General features: G+C 48.6%; 2 protein-coding genes and 1 pseudogene across 2 annotated transcripts; 1 reads left to right on the top strand and 2 right to left on the bottom strand.

Annotated features, from left to right (window-relative positions):
• Positions 1 to 2,634: 2,634 nt before the first annotated feature.
• On the bottom strand, positions 2,635 to 3,150 carry LOC124675107 (16.0 kDa heat shock protein, peroxisomal-like). Its single transcript, XM_047211181.1, has one exon. The coding sequence runs from the start codon at positions 3,034 to 3,036 to the stop codon at positions 2,635 to 2,637; it is 402 nt and encodes a 133-aa protein (XP_047067137.1). The 5' UTR covers positions 3,037 to 3,150.
• A 1,904-nt stretch (positions 3,151 to 5,054) lies between these two features.
• LOC124675097 lies at positions 5,055 to 5,767 on the top strand (annotated as a pseudogene).
• Positions 5,768 to 5,834: 67 nt separating this feature from the next.
• On the bottom strand, positions 5,835 to 6,448 carry LOC124675087 (16.0 kDa heat shock protein, peroxisomal-like). Its single transcript, XM_047211161.1, has one exon. The coding sequence runs from the start codon at positions 6,286 to 6,288 to the stop codon at positions 5,878 to 5,880; it is 411 nt and encodes a 136-aa protein (XP_047067117.1). The 5' UTR covers positions 6,289 to 6,448; the 3' UTR covers positions 5,835 to 5,877.
• Between the last annotated feature and the right edge of the window lie 9,720 nt (positions 6,449 to 16,168).

Below are 16,168 nucleotides of genomic sequence, written 5' to 3'. Positions count from 1 at the left end.
TGAACGCACGCACGCACACCCTACCCCTATGAGCACCTCCGAGGAACTGAGCCGGCATATCTTGAGATTGACGAAGTCACCACTGGCGCCTCGCTGTTGACGGGCACGTCACCTACCACTGAAAGCATAGCGCCGGTTAAATCCTGGAATAAATCCAGGTAAATGCAAACACCCATGTCAAGTCTAGGACTTGAACCTGGGTGGGCTGGTTCCACCACAAGGGACCTAACCACCAGAGCCAAGCTCTGTTTGCGACGTTCAAGATTTATTTAGTCTTAAAAACACACAAAGTACATCCCTTTCTCCTGATCTGCAAAGTGATGGCATATTGCAGCATTGTGTGTGCATAGTGAAACTACAGTAACCTACTATGAAGGTAGAATTTGATGCAAAGCCCGATAAGGAGAACTGAAATATTGTTTTTCATACAGAAGCTTGGTTCTGGACATGAAAAGAACTCGAGTACTTATCTTTCTAACTCAACAGAACCTCAAATACAGGTCGCCCTAGCATACTGGTGCCCATTTTCAGAAACTACGAAAATAGGAAGAAATTGGATAGCATAGCACGCATGGCAGCAATCAATTCGAGCGCGAGCAAAGACAAAATTCGACCTTTTATGAGAGTATCGACGTATTCTGAACGGAGGTGTCGAGGTCGCGGCGGTTGGGCTTGGGGGCATGTAGCTTGACCTCATGCAGGACGGCCTCCCTGCAGCAGCAGCGCCAACGGCTGGGTCACAAACCGCAATAGGAGAGCCGTGCTGCGTGTAGAAAAGCTCTTGCACCATGAGCTACTCGTCGCTGCTCTTGGACCCACGAGGAGCACACATCGATGTCCATCATCTTTCCACAGCTTCACTCCAGCAAGACTAATTTTTGTCTAAATTAGCTCACATTGTCACAGAGCAGAGGAAAACATGCCACACTTGGTAAGAAAAACATTCAAGCCTAGAGATTGTCAACCGAAATGGCTCGCGAAGGTGCTACCGGCCGCTTAAACAGAAGCCAGCAAGCGCAACGCCACGGAAGACCCGAGGCGGCCTGGGGTTAGCCTTGGGCTGCGTGAGTCGTTGTTTCAGTTCAGATTGGATTTTATTTTTGGATTGCGGCAGTAGCAAGGAGGAATTCAGACGACGCAAAGGAGTAAGAGGAACTGACTGCTCGAAGGCTAGCAATGTTTCTGACGGAATTATATACTGTATTACTCTTCCGTTAAGCTAATAATCCCTGGCATTTGGGTTACATAATAATGCATGAAGCAGCTGATGTATGTACCATCTGCAGGTGGAGGAAGCTAGTTCTTGTGGGCGGCGCCCTCTCGCTTGGGTGACAGGCAGGACAGGGGTTGCGGCAGGTCGTGGCGTGAGAGGGCGCAGCCAGCCGTGGTGACCTGAAAAGACAGCAGGCAAGCAGATGAGTTGAGGATAGGGAGGGAACAAGGCCGCATGCCGCCCAGCCCATGGCAGGGGAAATTAATTAGCGGAAGGAAAGGCGGCCCCTTGCCAAACCATACCTATCAGGTCGTTGCCGAGTTGGACGGCGTCGTGGTAGCCGCTCGTTGGCGTTGGCTCGGTAGACGGAGGACCGGCGCGGCTCGGCGGGAGTTGGTTGCGCCCCCGAACCCTAGCAGGTGGGGCGGGAGTAGTGGTGGGGGACACCGCGGAGGTCCATGGTGGCGTGTACGGGGTGGATTGGGGCGGCGGTGGAGGGTGGAGGTGGTTGGGGCGAGAGAAGAGGGCCGGCGTTGGAGGGTAGGCGGCGGCGCTGGTACTGAACTGAATGGTTAGAGAAGGAGAAAGGGTGGGTGCGGCGTGGAAGGAAGGGGGAATAGGGCGGGCGTCGACGCCGGCGAGGGGCGCGGTCTAGGTCTAGGTTGGCTGGCCCTGGCCCGGCGAGCGAGGAGGAGCATCAGCGAGCGGCGGCGCGGCGTTGTCTTGTTTTTCTCGGCCTCGACCTCGACCTCGAGGGGATGAAATGAAAGTGGAAGGAGGAGGCGTTTGGTTTGGGTGGGGGATTTCCTCTGACTTGGATTTCTCGGGAGGATGGATTTTTTGGTTCACGCTTTTACTACTACCGTGCGGTATTCATTCATCAATGGCACACGCATTGATGAATACATGCGCCGCGCCGCGCCGCCACCCCGGGGAACCCGATCGACACACGCATTGCTGCGACGCATTAAAATTAAAATTACTCCGGATGGGACCTCTGTTGCGGTCTCTTTGGATCGCCTCGTTTCTTCGGCCATGCCTATCCCGACGACTACAGCTACTCGAGACGCCTGATGTGCCATACTCGACACGGCTCGTCTGCTCAACGGCCACATGAGGTTGCTGGCCGACTGGGCGAACCACATGACGCCGGAGATGGCGCGCCGCATGGACGAGGTCGTCGCCGACAAGTTCCGCGGCACGGGGCTCACGTTCCAGTGAACCCAGAGAAATCTTCCTGTGTAATCGACCATTGATTCAGCTGTATTCCTCGCTGCTTCGATGTTCACATACTCAAAAATAAAGATTCAATGTTACATTGGCCACCTCATATAAACAGCGCAACTTTCTTTTACCAAAATATACAGAGCAACTAAAGCTTTCCACCACCACGCACACGGCACGCAGACAGTCCGGCGGTCTCAGAGCTTGCTGGAGACGGCGATGGGCCTGGTCCTGGGGCGGGCGGGCGCGGGCTCCTTGGGCACGACGACGGTGAGCACGCCGTTCTCCACGCCGGCCCTGATCTGCTCCACCTTCACGTGCTCCGGCAGCGCCACCTCGCGCGCGAACTCCGGCTTCCCGCGCTCCGCCACGTGCCACACGGTCTCCTCCTCCGATTTCTCCTTGGCCGCGCCCCTGACGCTCAGCACGTTGCCGTCCTCCACCTGCACCTTGACGTCGTCCTTGCCCAGCCCCGGGACGTTGATCTTGATGATGTGGGAGGTCGGGGTCTCCACCCAGTCCATGGCGGCCGTGGCCGAGGCGTACGGGCGGGCGTAGAGCAGGCGCCGGAAGGGGCTGCCGAGGAGGAGGTCCGCCATTTCTTGGATTCGGAGAGCTTGGGATTGGAGTGTCGATCGGCGTTGGCGAGTTTGGGAAGGCGAAGGAACTGGGAGATTGGCGCAAATAAATTGGCAAGTGTTCGCGGCGTCCACGTCGGGAGAGATGATTCGAGAGACACGGAGAGACTGGATGATACTGGTGTAGAGCGGAGAAGGTTCTGGAGTGTGGTTTGTTGACGTCTGCACTCTTCTGGCTCATTTTTCAGTTGTTTGCTACCGGTGTCTCGATTGTCCCTTTCCCATCAACTGATCGAGCATAATGCAATGATCCGAGTTCCTTCCAGACCAGTACGGTTCAGTGCAGTCCCTTCACAACCAAATTATATGTTCCAGACTGTTGCAAATGCTGAGTAATGCACCACATGGTTAAGCTTTTTTCTGGACAGATGGTCTTAGCCAGGCCTTAAAATAATATATAAAAACAAATCGGTTGAAGAAAAAAAAAAGATAAACCAACTTATAAAAACAAACAAAGCCCCACACACTTACACACGGGATCAAGCCAAAATTTCTACAAGGACTAATGAAGGCAGAACAAAAGAGGATGAATCTTTGCCGCTAAGACTTTTTTAGATAAAAAGCATCATAATACCTGACTTTAAATTAATAAAACCCTTAGGTTCACACATAGTTTGATACATGCTGCGGTACACGGCTTAACCAACAAAATAACGGAAATGCCACAAAAGACTTGTATAAATGGCGGCGACGAGCTTCTGCGGCGGCGAGCTACTCCGGCGACCTACTCATCCTCCTCCTCCACCGACGGCCACGACGTCCTCCGACCTCCTCCACCACCTCCAGCCTCCTCGACGTCCTCCGGCCTCCTCCAACATCTCCGGCCTCCCCCATCACCGTCGGCCACCTCCACCACCTCCGGCATCCTCCACCTCCTCCGGGCTCCTCCACCTCCGGCCTACTCCTCCTCCTCTGGCCTACTCCACCTCCGGCCTACTCCTCCTCCTCTGGCCTACTCCTCCTCCTCCTCCTACACCGGCCCGCCAATCTTGGGAGCTTCCAGCATCCTCATGCACCTCATGCACCTCCTACACTGGCGCATAGAGGACAACCACGGTTGACTAGCTAGATCTAGATCTAGATCTGGATCTAGATTTGAATTTTTTTTGTTTTCTTGTATAACTTACCGCCGGCGAACTAGACAGGTGCGCCGGGGATAACGCGAGATACCGCCATACAATCAAGATTCGGCTGCTGCCATATCCCTTCTGGTGTCACCGTCTACAACACCTAGAAAACCTCAACCCGTTTACAACCTACACAACAATCCCGAAAACCCAATCCTCAGCCGCCATACACCACCTCAACACCCAAAACCCTAGATTTTCATCACTCCGGGCTGACTGCTACCCTCGGTGCCCCCCCCCCCCCACGCAGCAGCTAACTCGTGGAAATTTTCAGCTATGGAAGGCCCTAGTGTTCCTGGCATTTCTCGGTGCCAACGTCATGGCACTGCTTGAAGGCACCGATGTTGCTCCTGCCAAGACCGTCGAAATTGAAGACTTGGAGAAGAAGAATATTCAAGTTGAGAATCCTACCGATCAGTAGCTCCTTCGGTTCCTTCTCAACACGCTGTCACCAGGCATCCTGTCGCATCTCCTTGATGTGAGTTCCACTGCTGGGGCATGGTTGGCCATCAACGCCATGTTCAAGACGGCCTCACGTACCAAAGCTCAATGACACAAATAAGCTCTCCATGACAGTCGTCACCTACTACACCAAGATGAAAGATTTTGCCTCTGAACTTTCAGCTCTTGGTAAACCGGTTGAAGATGATGACATGCTTGGTGATGTCTACGGGTGCTTCTATTCTTGTAGACAGTGTTGGGCCTCCAAGAGCAGAGGTTTGTAGAACAGCAACAAGTTTCCCTTAAGTGAATCACCCAAGGTTTATCGAACTCAGGGAGGAAGAGGTCAAAGATATCCCTCTCAAGCAACCCTGCAACCACAAAGCAAGAAGTCTCTTGTGTCCCGCCGCGATGGCGCGCCGCTCCTACCCGCCCGCCGGCGCCGACCACCCGCTCCTCCGCCTCAACCCGCACGAGTGCGTCCCTTTCCTGGACGCCCTCCTCGCCGACGGCGGCGGTCAGGCCCGGCTCGCCGCGCTCCCGTCCCCGCGCCTCATGTACACGCACATGCCGCACGCCATGCTGCCGCGCGGCTTGAACAAGGTCGTGTACATCTGCAGGGAGCCCAAGGACACGGCGGTCTCGCTGTGGCAGTTCCGCCGGAGCGCGCACCCGGAGATCCCGTTCGGCGACACCTTCGACTCCGTCTGCGACGGCGGCAGCACGTACGGCCCGTTCCTGGCGCGCGAGCGCGGCGTGTCCCGACTCCCGAGCAGGTGCTATTCCTGAGGTACGAGTAGCTGCTGCGCGACCCCGCCGCGAACGTGCGCAGGCTGGCGCGGTTCGTCGGCGTGCCCTTCTCCGAGGCGGAGGAGGAGGCCGGCGTCGTCCGCGGCATCGTGGAGCTCTGCAGCCTCGGGAGCCTGAGGAACGTGGAGGTGAACAGAACGGGGCTCATGGACGGCCTCGGGTTCCCGCGCAAGGCGCTGTTCCGGAAGGGCGTGGCCGGCGACTGGGCGAACCACATGACGCCGGAGATGGCGCGCCGCATGGACGAGGTCGTCGCCGACAAGTTCCGCGGCACCGGGCTCACGTTCCAGTGAACTCAGTCAGAGAGATTGTTGATTCAGTTGTATACCGCAAATAAAGATTCACTGTTACATTGCCGCCTCATAAACAGAGCAACTAAAGCTTTCCACCACCACGCACACGGCACACAGAGAGTCCGGCGGTCTCAGAGCTTGCTGGAGACGGCGATGGGCCTGGTCCTGGGCCGGGCGGGCGCGGGCTCCTTGGGCACGATGACGGTCAGCACGCCGTTCTCCACGCCGGCCCTGATCTGCTCCACCTTCACGTGCTCCGGCAGCACCACCTCCCGCGCGAACTCCGGCTTCCCGCGCTCCGCCACGTGCCACACGGTCTCTTCGTTTTCCTCCTTTCCATTTTCCCTCGCCGCGGCCCTGACGCTCAGCACGTTGCCGTCCTCCACCTGCACCTTCACGTCGTCCTTGCCCAGCCCCGGGACGTTGATCTTGATGATGTGGGAGGTCGGGGTCTCCACCCAGTCCATGGCGGCCGTGGCCGAGGCGTACGGGCGGGCGTAGAGCAGGCGCCTGAAGGGGCTGCCGAGGAAGAGGTCCGCCATTTCTTGGATTCGGAGAGCTCGGAAGGGATCAGCTGGTCGGCAATTTGGATACTGGAATTGGAGTGTCGATTGGTGTTGGAGAGTTGGGGAAGGCGAAGGAACTAGGAGAATGGCGCAAATAAATTGAGAAGTTTTCGCGGCGTCGACGTCGGGAGATGATTCGAGAGACACGGAGAGACTGGATAGTGTGGATAATGGTGTAGAGCGGAGAAGGTTCTGGAGTGTGGTTTGTTGACATCTGCACTCTTCTGGCTCATTTTTCAGTTGTTTGCTACCGGTGTCTCGATTGTCCCTTTCCCATCCAACTCATCCAGCATAATGCAATGGTCCAGACCAGTACGGTTCAGTGCAGTCTGCCTTCGTAACCAAATTATGTTCCAAACTGTTGCAAATGCTGAATAATGCACCACATGGTTAAGCGAAAATGCTGAACAGATGGTCCTAGCCAGGCCTTAAATTAATACATACAAATCGGTTGAACATAAAAAAAAATGTTAAACCAACTATAAAAACAAACAAAGCCCCACACACTTACACACGGGATCAAGCCAAAATTTTCTACAAAGACTAATGAAGGCAAAACAAAACAGGCTGAATCTTTGCCGCAAAGACCATTCCATTCGACCAACTGAAATGCCACAAAGGACTTGTAAGCGGATTTGCTAAAAGTAACGTGGTGGCACAACAGTCAACCGATGTCGTGGGGATTGAACTGAATGAATCTCAGAAAATCTGAGTGAAATGTACATGGGAGAATAACATTTTTCTGGTCCCACAAATACAAAACCAGAACAAATATTGTAGCAGTTTGAAGAAGAAAGGGCCTCGTAGTGGAAAGAAAATCGTGTACAACCAAGGTCGTACGCTCTCTTCGGATTTGTTTGGTAGGGGAGTATTTGTAGGGATACCCACAAAAGCTCATCTCATACAATCCCTAAACCACACTGCTAAAGACAGCTCTTTAGATTTGGTTGGCACGGATGTTGCACGGATTGGTGCATGACAGGAAATCAACAAACCTTAGCAAAGATTTAATTTTTAGGTGAAATGTCACTTGGTAGTACATGTACGTGAAACATAGGCCACACAACAGTATATATATTGTTAGAATATGTAATAGGTTTTGTTTTTTCGTGTTTCTACTCTCAATACGTATGTGTATGGGAGTCCCTCTCTTGTATAACTCGGTCCATGTTTGGCCCTATACTTAACACGTAACTGAGGGAAGACGAATCCACTCGTTCCAAACCTAGTCTACTGACATGGTATCACAGCTCTACTCTCCCTCGACAACCTAGTTGTTGCCGCCGTCGTTGACCTTCAGCCGCCGCTGCCGCCAAGAAACCTTGCCACTGATGCAGTTCATCTGTTGTCGTCGCGATACATCTCAAAACCGGCCGACGTCGTCGCTGGTCTTTCAACCGCCACCACCACCATACAATCAAGATTCGGCTGCTGCCATACCCCTTCTGGTGTCTCCGTCTACAACACCTAGAAAACCTCAACCCGTCTACAACCTACACAACAATCCCGAAAACCCAATCCTCAGCCGCCATACACCACCTAAACAGCCAAAACCCTAGATCGATATGCTCTTCATCACTCCGCGCTGACTGCTGCCCTCGGTGCCCCCCCATCCCCGCGCAGCAGCTAACTCGTGGATTTTTTTTGCTATGGAAGGCCCTAGTGTTCCTGGCGTTTCTCGGTGCCAACGTCATGGCACTGCTTGAAGGCACCGATGTTTCTCTTGCCAAGACCGTCGAAATTGAAGACTTGGAGAAGAAGAATATTCAAGTTGAGAATCCTACCGATCAGTAGCTCCTTCGGTTCCTTCTCAACACGCTGTCACCAGACATCCTGTCGCATCTCCTTGATGTGAGTTCCACTGCTGGGGCATGGTTGGCCATCAACGCCATGTTCAAGACGGCCTCACGTACCAAAGCTCAGCACCTTCGTGCGAAACTCAACAACACAAATAAGCTCTCCATGACAGTCGTCACCTACTACACCAAGATGAAAGGTTTTTCCTCGGAACTTTCAGCTCTTGGTAAACCGGTTGAAGATGATGAGATGCTTGGTTATTTGTTGGATGGTCTAGACAAGGGTGAATATAATGCCTTAATTACTTCTGTGAATGGCAATCCTGGTACTACTCCTGATGATTTTTATGAGCAGCTGTGTTCTTATGATATGTGCAATGCATTGAGTTGAAGAAAACGGAGAATTTGTGTCCTCCGCAAACCTTGATCGCCATGGAGCAGGACGTGATCAACGTCCACATGGACGCACTCTGCCGCCTAGTGGTCACACTCCACCTCCACCCCATATGTGAACACTGATAGTGATCGTCATCACTCCGATGGTGGTGGTCGTCGTTTTGATTGCACCCCCACCCCATATGTGAACAATGATTGTCAGATATGCACTAAGCATGGCCATCCGGCTAGCAAGTGCTGGTGGCGCTACTCAAATGACAAGAAGAATAAAGATGATGGTGAAAAGGGTGCACACCTTGCATCATATGGTGTTGATACAAACTGGTACACTCACACATGGGCAACCGACCAGCTCACTAGCGAGCCGAACAAACTTCTCATGGCCAACAAGTACCATGGGCAAGTCAGTGTTCGCCCTGCTGAAGGTACATGTATGAACATTAGTCACATTGGCAGTTCAATTTTGCGCACTCCTCATGGTTCCTTTGATCTCAAAAATATCCTTCATGTTTCTAGTGCTTCCAAAAATCTATTCTATGGTCATCGCTTTACTCTTGATAATCATGTCTTTATTGAGTTTCATAATTTCTTATTTTTAATCAAGGACCAAGCAACACGAAGAGTTCTGTTTAGAGGCTCTTGCGGTGGTCTCTATCCCTTGGTGCCCATGTTCCATGAGTGCCAAGCATGCCTTCATCTCAATAAATCCATCATCCTCCACATGGCATCGCCGCTAGGACATCCATCTTCATTTGTGGTTCAGTAAGTTCTTGGAAGAAATAAAATAGCTTACACCCCAGAGAGTACTCCATATGTTTGTGACTCTTGTCAGTTGGCCAAGAGAAACCAGTTACCATACCCCATATCTTCTAGTGTCTCTGCTGTTCCTTTGGAGCTGGTATTCTTTGATGCATGGGGTCCTGCCCCCCTCTCTCTGTGGGAAACATGCATACTATGTAAGCTTTATCGACGATTTTAGTAAATTCACATGGATTTATTTGCTTAAAAATCGTTCTGCTGTTTATCAAGCTTTTCTCAATTATTAGCAATATGTTGAACGCAAGTTTGATAGGAAAATTATTACTATGCAAACTGACTGGGGAGGTGAGAAAAATTGAATGGTTTCTTGCAAAAGGTTAGCATCACACATCATGTCTCTTGTCCCCATGCCCATCAACAAAATGGTTCAGCTGAAAGAAAACACCGTCATATAAATGAAGTTTGTCTTGCCTTGCTTGCTAATGCTTCCATGGCTCTCAAATTTTGGGATGAAGCTTTTGTCACTGCCACTTTTCTCATATATCTTCTTCCTAGCAATGTTATTAAGTATGAAACACCCACTGAACGTCTACTTCATGTAACACAAAATTATGATGCTCTTAGAACTTTTGGTTGTGCTTGTTGGCCTAACCTTCGTCCCTACAATAAACGAAAACTCGTTTTTCGGTCAAAAAGGTGTTTGTTTCTTGGATATAGTCCACTTCACAAAGGTGTTAAATGTCTAGACGTATCTACAGGACGTGTGTACATATCTCGTGACGTTGTTTTTAATGAAAATGTCTTTCCCTTTGCCTCCCTTCATCCAAAGTCGGTGCTCTTCTCAAGAAAGAAATTTCGCTTCTTCCATCTTCCACCTCCAACTCCCATGAGAGTGTCCATAATTGCAATGAACATATTGTGCCTATTGTCGCTGGTACTAATGTGCAACAGGAAGATGCATCTACAGAATAAAATCTCACTGAAAACAGTGAAGAAAATGATGCAGAAAATGATGTTGAAGATGATTCAGAAACGGATGAAACGGGCGCTGGAGACGAGGAAGATTTGGAGGAACATTCCCTTGCCCGAAAAGATCCTGAGGCGCAGCGGTCCGAGGCAGATCCGCCCACCCAGTCGCCCGTCCCGTCGTCGCATGTGCGCAGTCGGTCCCCCGCGCAGCGAATCGCCTGCTGGCTGCTGCTGCCGCGCGTGGCGGCCACGCGCCCGATGGGGACCACGCCCATCCACCCAGTGCCTCGCCACCACCAGGCGCTCACGTACGGAGGCCGCCTGCGCCTGTCCCTCCATCTAGGCCATTGTCCCCTGCAACACAGGGATTCCCGGGAGGATCCTTTGCAGCCGGTGCCGGTGGGGGTGAGCCTGCCACAAGCTAAGAATATTCAAGCACAAGCTCTGAAAATTTAACCTTTTCACATTCTGAAAATTCTGATGTTGAAGCCTCTTCGCCGCCATCACCACCTGGTGTTCGTACTCGGCTGCAGAAAGGTATATGTCATCCAAAGCAATACAATGATGGTACCATTAGATATGGTATGCTCTCCTCTACAGGTAAACCATATACTCTTACAGAAGCCTTGAATGATTCGAAATTGGCGACAAGCTATAGAGGAGGAATATAATGCACTTATTGAGAACAAGACTTGGCATCTTGTTCCTCCAAGCAGTAACAAAAACTTGATTGATTACAAATGAGTATGCCGTATAAAGAAGAAGAAGGAAGACGGTTCTATTGATAGATACAAGGCACGACTGGTTGCAAAAGGTTTCAAGACAAGATATGACATTGATTATGAAGACACTTTCAGCCCTTTGGTAAAGATTGCTACTATCAGAATTGTTTTATCTCTTTCTGTCTCTCGTGGATGGAGTCTACGGCAGCTAGATGTCAAGAACGTGTTTTTACATGGTGTTCTGGAAGAGGAGGTTTATATGAAACAACCCCCAGGTTTTGAAAATCCTCACGCTCCGCATTATATTTGCAAACTTGAAAAAGCTCTGTATGGATTAAAACCAGCCCCTCGAGCCTGGTATTCTAGGCTGAGTTCCAAGCTGTGTGAGCCTGGATTTACACCATCAAAGGCTGATACTTCATTATTTCTCTTCAACAAGTCAGGTATTACTATGTTTGTTCTGATTTATGTTGATGACATCATAGTTACTGGTTCTTCTGATCATGCCATTACTGCTCTTCTTCGAGATTTGAATAAAAACTTTGTTATCAAAGATCTGGGTGATTTTTATTACTGCATTGGAATTGAGGTAAAGAAGGTACACAATGGTATACTTCTTACACAGGAAAAATATGCTACAGGTTTACTTGACAGAGTTGGAATGCGCAGCTGTAAGTCCCCCCTACACCTCTGTCTTCCTCTGAATAATTGTCTCTGACAGATGGTACACCTCATTGCTATGAGGATAGCACTCAATACAGAAGTATTGTTGGATCTCTTCAGGCCTAGACATTGACACGCCTTGATTTAGCCTTCTCAGTAAACAAGGTTTGTCAGTATCTACATGCTCCAACTACAAAACACTGGACATCTGCAAAACGTATTCTCAGATATGTGAAAGACACACTGCAGCTTGGAATTACTTTCACAAAATCCTCATCCACATTCTTAAGTGCTTTTTCAGATGCAGATTGGGCTGGCTATCTGGATGATAGACGTTCTACATATGGGTTTGCTATATTTGTTGGACCAAATCTGGTTTCTTGGAGTGCTATAAAACAAGCCACAGTGTCTCGATCTAACACTGAGGCAGAGTATAAAGCGTTAGCAAATGTCACAGCTGAATTGATTTGGGTGGAAGCTCTCCTTGTTGAACTTGGAGTTAAGTTAAAGGAAAAAACCAAGTCTTTGGTGTCACAATCTAGGTGTAACCTACTTGTCTGCAAATCCAGTGTTTCATGCTCGTACTACGCACGTTGAAATTGATTTTCACTTCGTTAGAGAAAGAGTTGATAACCAAAGTTTGGCTATTCGGTTTGTCTCAAGCAAAGATCAAGTTGCAGATGGTTTAACAAAGGCGCTTCCAGTCAAAAAGCTTGATGAGTTCAAACGTAATCTCAACCTTTCAAAAGGTTTAGATTAAGGGAGGGTGTTAGAATATGTAATAGGTTTTATTTTCTCATGTTTCTACTCGCAATACATATGTGTATTGGAGCCCCTATCTTGTACAACTCGGCCCATGTTTTATTCAAATAAAAAGCTCTAGCACATGAGTAATTCCTGCTTCCCTCTGCGAAGGGCTTTTATTTTACTTTTATGTTGAGTCTTCATGTTATAACTTTATGCACCAATTAAGAGAGCATAATTGTCATTCTGAGTATAATGTCTATAGTCCCAAGATTTATTATTGATTGATTCATGATTATGTTATTGCTTGTTCTCAAACTATTTATATCTAGTCACCCTTTGAACTTTAAAGGTGTCCTCGCATTTATGTTTTGCTATTCCATGAAGGATAAGCTGAATACCACTTTGCTATGTTTTCTCTATGCTCGAAACAAACACATAGCTTTCAATGCATCATTTTTCATTATCTTTTATTTGTGTTACTTTTCATGTTGTAACATAGTTGCTAACTTACATTGTTAAAATTATATCTATCATGCCTATGTTTAGAGTACTTTGATCTCAGCTTGCAATGCTTTTGCAATAACTTGATCAAGATTGTGTTGGCTGCATGTCACCTCAAAAATTATTTTGTTATCATTTACCTACTCGAGGACGAGCAGGAGTTAAGCTTGGGGATGCTGATACGTTGCAAACGTATCTATAATTTTTGATGCTCCATGCTTATTTTACACCAATTGCTATATGTTTTGTTTACACTTCGTTGCATTTTAATGCATTTTTTGCAACTAACCTATTAACAAGAAGCCACAGTGTCAGTTCCTGTTTTCTGCTGTTTTTGTATTTCAAAAACGTTGTTCTGAAATTATTCTCGAAATTGGACAAAACAAAAGCCGAAGTTCCTATTTTTCTGTCACGAAGACGGAGTCCAAATGGGAGACAGAGAAGAGCCGGGAGGCGGCCACACCACCCATAGGCGCGGGCCCCCTAGCCGCAACTAGGCATGGTGTGGGCCTCCAGGGCGCCCACCGACATCGCCCTATCGCCTATATATTGCTCCCGACGCGAAAATCCTAAATGAATCAGCCTCCATCCACGAAAAGTTGCGTAGCTCCGCCGCCATCGAAGACAAGTTTCGGGGGACAAACATCTCTGTTCCGGCACCCTGCCGGGACGGGGAATTGCCCCCGGAGCCATCTCCATCGACTCCACCACCATCTTCATCGTTGTTGCTGACTCCCATGATGAGGAGGGAGTAGTTCTCCCTCGAGGCTGAGGGCTTTATCGGTAGCTATGTGGTTTATCTCTCTCTCTCCCATGGTGTGATCTTTATGTGATCATGAGTTTTGTAATCTAGTTGAATAAGTGGATGTTACTCTTCATCTATTATGCTACTCAAGTGGTTTTATTAATGTGATCTCCAGAGACACCTTGCCCCACGGTGTGAAGGTGACAGTGTGCGCACCGTTTGTGGCTATTAGGCTAAAGATTACAGAAATACTTATCATGAGTTATAATTTTTGTTGGATGTCTCTATAAAATTGTGGTGTTTGTTAGTACTATATTTGGATGCTCAAAGTGACAGAGTGGGGTGTCCCTAGGTTTGGAACGCGAACTTTAAGGTGTGCTTTTGCAGCCCTACGCGGTGAATTGGTGTTCGTTATCCAACCGGAGAGTGGTTTCGAGTAGCATAATGAAGAGAAGATATTTATGTATTCAATTATGATATCATTGTTGAGAGTGTTCACTAGTGAAAGTAAGATCCCTAGGCATTGTTTCTAAGCATTGAATCACCGCTTACAACCAGTTCTGCTACATGTTTGCTTGCTGCCATTTTTATTTTAGATTACAATTACCACTTATAATCATCCATATTACTTGTATTTCACTATCTCTTCGCCGAACTAGTGCACCTATACACCGGACAAGTGTATTTGTTGGGGACACAAGAGACTTCTTGTATCTTAATTGCAGGGTTGCTTGAGAGGGATATCTTTGACCTCTACCTCCCGGAGTTCGATAAACCTTGGGTGATTCACTTAAGGGAAACTTGCTGCTGTTCTACAAACTTCTACACTTGGAGGCCCAACACTGTCTACAAAAATAGAAGCGTGCGTAGACATCAGCGCGCCACCTGTCTCGTTTGACCCTCGGGCATCGTCTCGGGGCCCCCTTTTATACCAGAGCATCCGTTTCACCCAAAAACCTAAGCCATATTTTCCCGAGATTTGTTGAGGCGGCGACGAAGGCGAAGGTCCTCTCCTACTCCGATAGAGGGCAGGTCCTGCTGCACCGGTGCCTCCGGTGAAGGGGAAATCAATGCCATCGGCATCACCACTCCTCCTTGGCTTGGGGGGAGGCATGTCCATCAGCACCATCATCACCACCATCTCCATCTACGAGATCGACTTCATCCCCCTCATAGTTTGTGTTGAATTGAACCCCGGATATCGTTTTGAGGCTAGTTGCATGTTTGTGATTGGTACTTTATCTTTATTTGGTAGAGATATTATATATTCAGACTGTGTTGTAACCATTATGCCTCTAGTCCATATCATGTTTGACACTGTTGAGTAGTCCCCCACGTTCCCGAGGGCATAGGATGATCTGGCTATGATTCTATATGATATGCAATATGTATTTGGTCAAGTTTTCTATATTTTATGTTATTCTATGATGGTTTTATGTGAATGTCGACTGCATATTACTTCACCTATATCGGCTCATAGGGCTTCACTTTAATGTAATGAATGTTTGTTGGAAGGACGGAATGACAAAAAGTGTTTTCCAATACTATGAGTTGCATTAGAGGGGTTTATGTCGGGACCAGTGATCTTATTACTATGGTGGGACATTTATGTCTTAATGATTCATATACTTGCTCATGAAAATAGCTCTAGGACCCAACATAAGGGTGCACTTGCTTATATTATGGTTGCACCAAATTTAGGCTCCAGCCCTAATTGAATGAAACTTGACAAAATATTTATCATGTTGTGTAGAACTCTGATGCTAGTAAATACATGCCGCCCTTGGGAACATTTGTCTCATATAAGCACACACACACTTGAGCTTGTCCTCTTGCTGCATAGAGGATTGGGCTTTCTCTCATCGAGAGCATTTACATATTGCAATTTACTTTCAGCATTTTACTGCATTGCAACTATATAAACAAAACACCAAAACTACTGCTTTATTATTATTGTTTGCTTTGTCAAAACCGCTAACAAATACCTTCAGCTTCTCGTGGGTTTGACAACCTTTCTCATTGAAAAGTACTACAATTGATTTCCTGCACTTAGGAGCCATCAGCGATAAGACGGGTCGATGGTGTCCCTTCAGCACTGACCATGCCACATGGGCTTTGGGCGGCGATTCACCCTCCCTGCCGGTGGCTTCGTTGGCTACCACCTATGGCACATGCAAACATTTCCCATTTGTAGCGTTTCCTTGTAATATAAAAGGAGGAACCAGTGCTGATAGGATCCCTTGGCTTGAAGGAAGAAGAGGAAAAAGTTGTATTGGAGGCGAGGGATGGGGGAGTGTCAGCTCCCCGTGTAAACTGTTCATCCATCAAGAAGATCAGACAAACAATACGTAGGGGTTTCGCATCTTGCGCCCTGAACTTGGGTAAAAAAACCCGTGTGTGTTTGATCCTGTTTTTAGTGCCCAGTGCCTACCTGCCGAACAAAAAATGAGTGCAAACCTTCGGTGTCCTCCATCTCGTCGACGCTACGATCCAGCTCTATTCATCTCCACCACGGTTAGGCATTCCTCATCTACCAGCAGCGGTCACTTTCTGAATTT

The sequence above is a fragment of the Lolium rigidum genome, chromosome 1 (assembly GCF_022539505.1).
Source record: "Lolium rigidum isolate FL_2022 chromosome 1, APGP_CSIRO_Lrig_0.1, whole genome shotgun sequence".
Taxonomy (NCBI): domain Eukaryota; kingdom Viridiplantae; phylum Streptophyta; class Magnoliopsida; order Poales; family Poaceae; genus Lolium; species Lolium rigidum.
Note: the sequence above shows the minus strand (reverse complement) of the source record. Positions and strands in the feature narration are given on the sequence as shown.

Coding starts and splice junctions, on each gene's coding strand:
- LOC124675087 (XM_047211161.1), bottom strand. CDS start 6,288: ATGGCGGACCTCTTCCTCGGCAGCCCCTTCAGGCGCCTGCTCTACGCC.
- LOC124675107 (XM_047211181.1), bottom strand. CDS start 3,036: ATGGCGGACCTCCTCCTCGGCAGCCCCTTCCGGCGCCTGCTCTACGCC.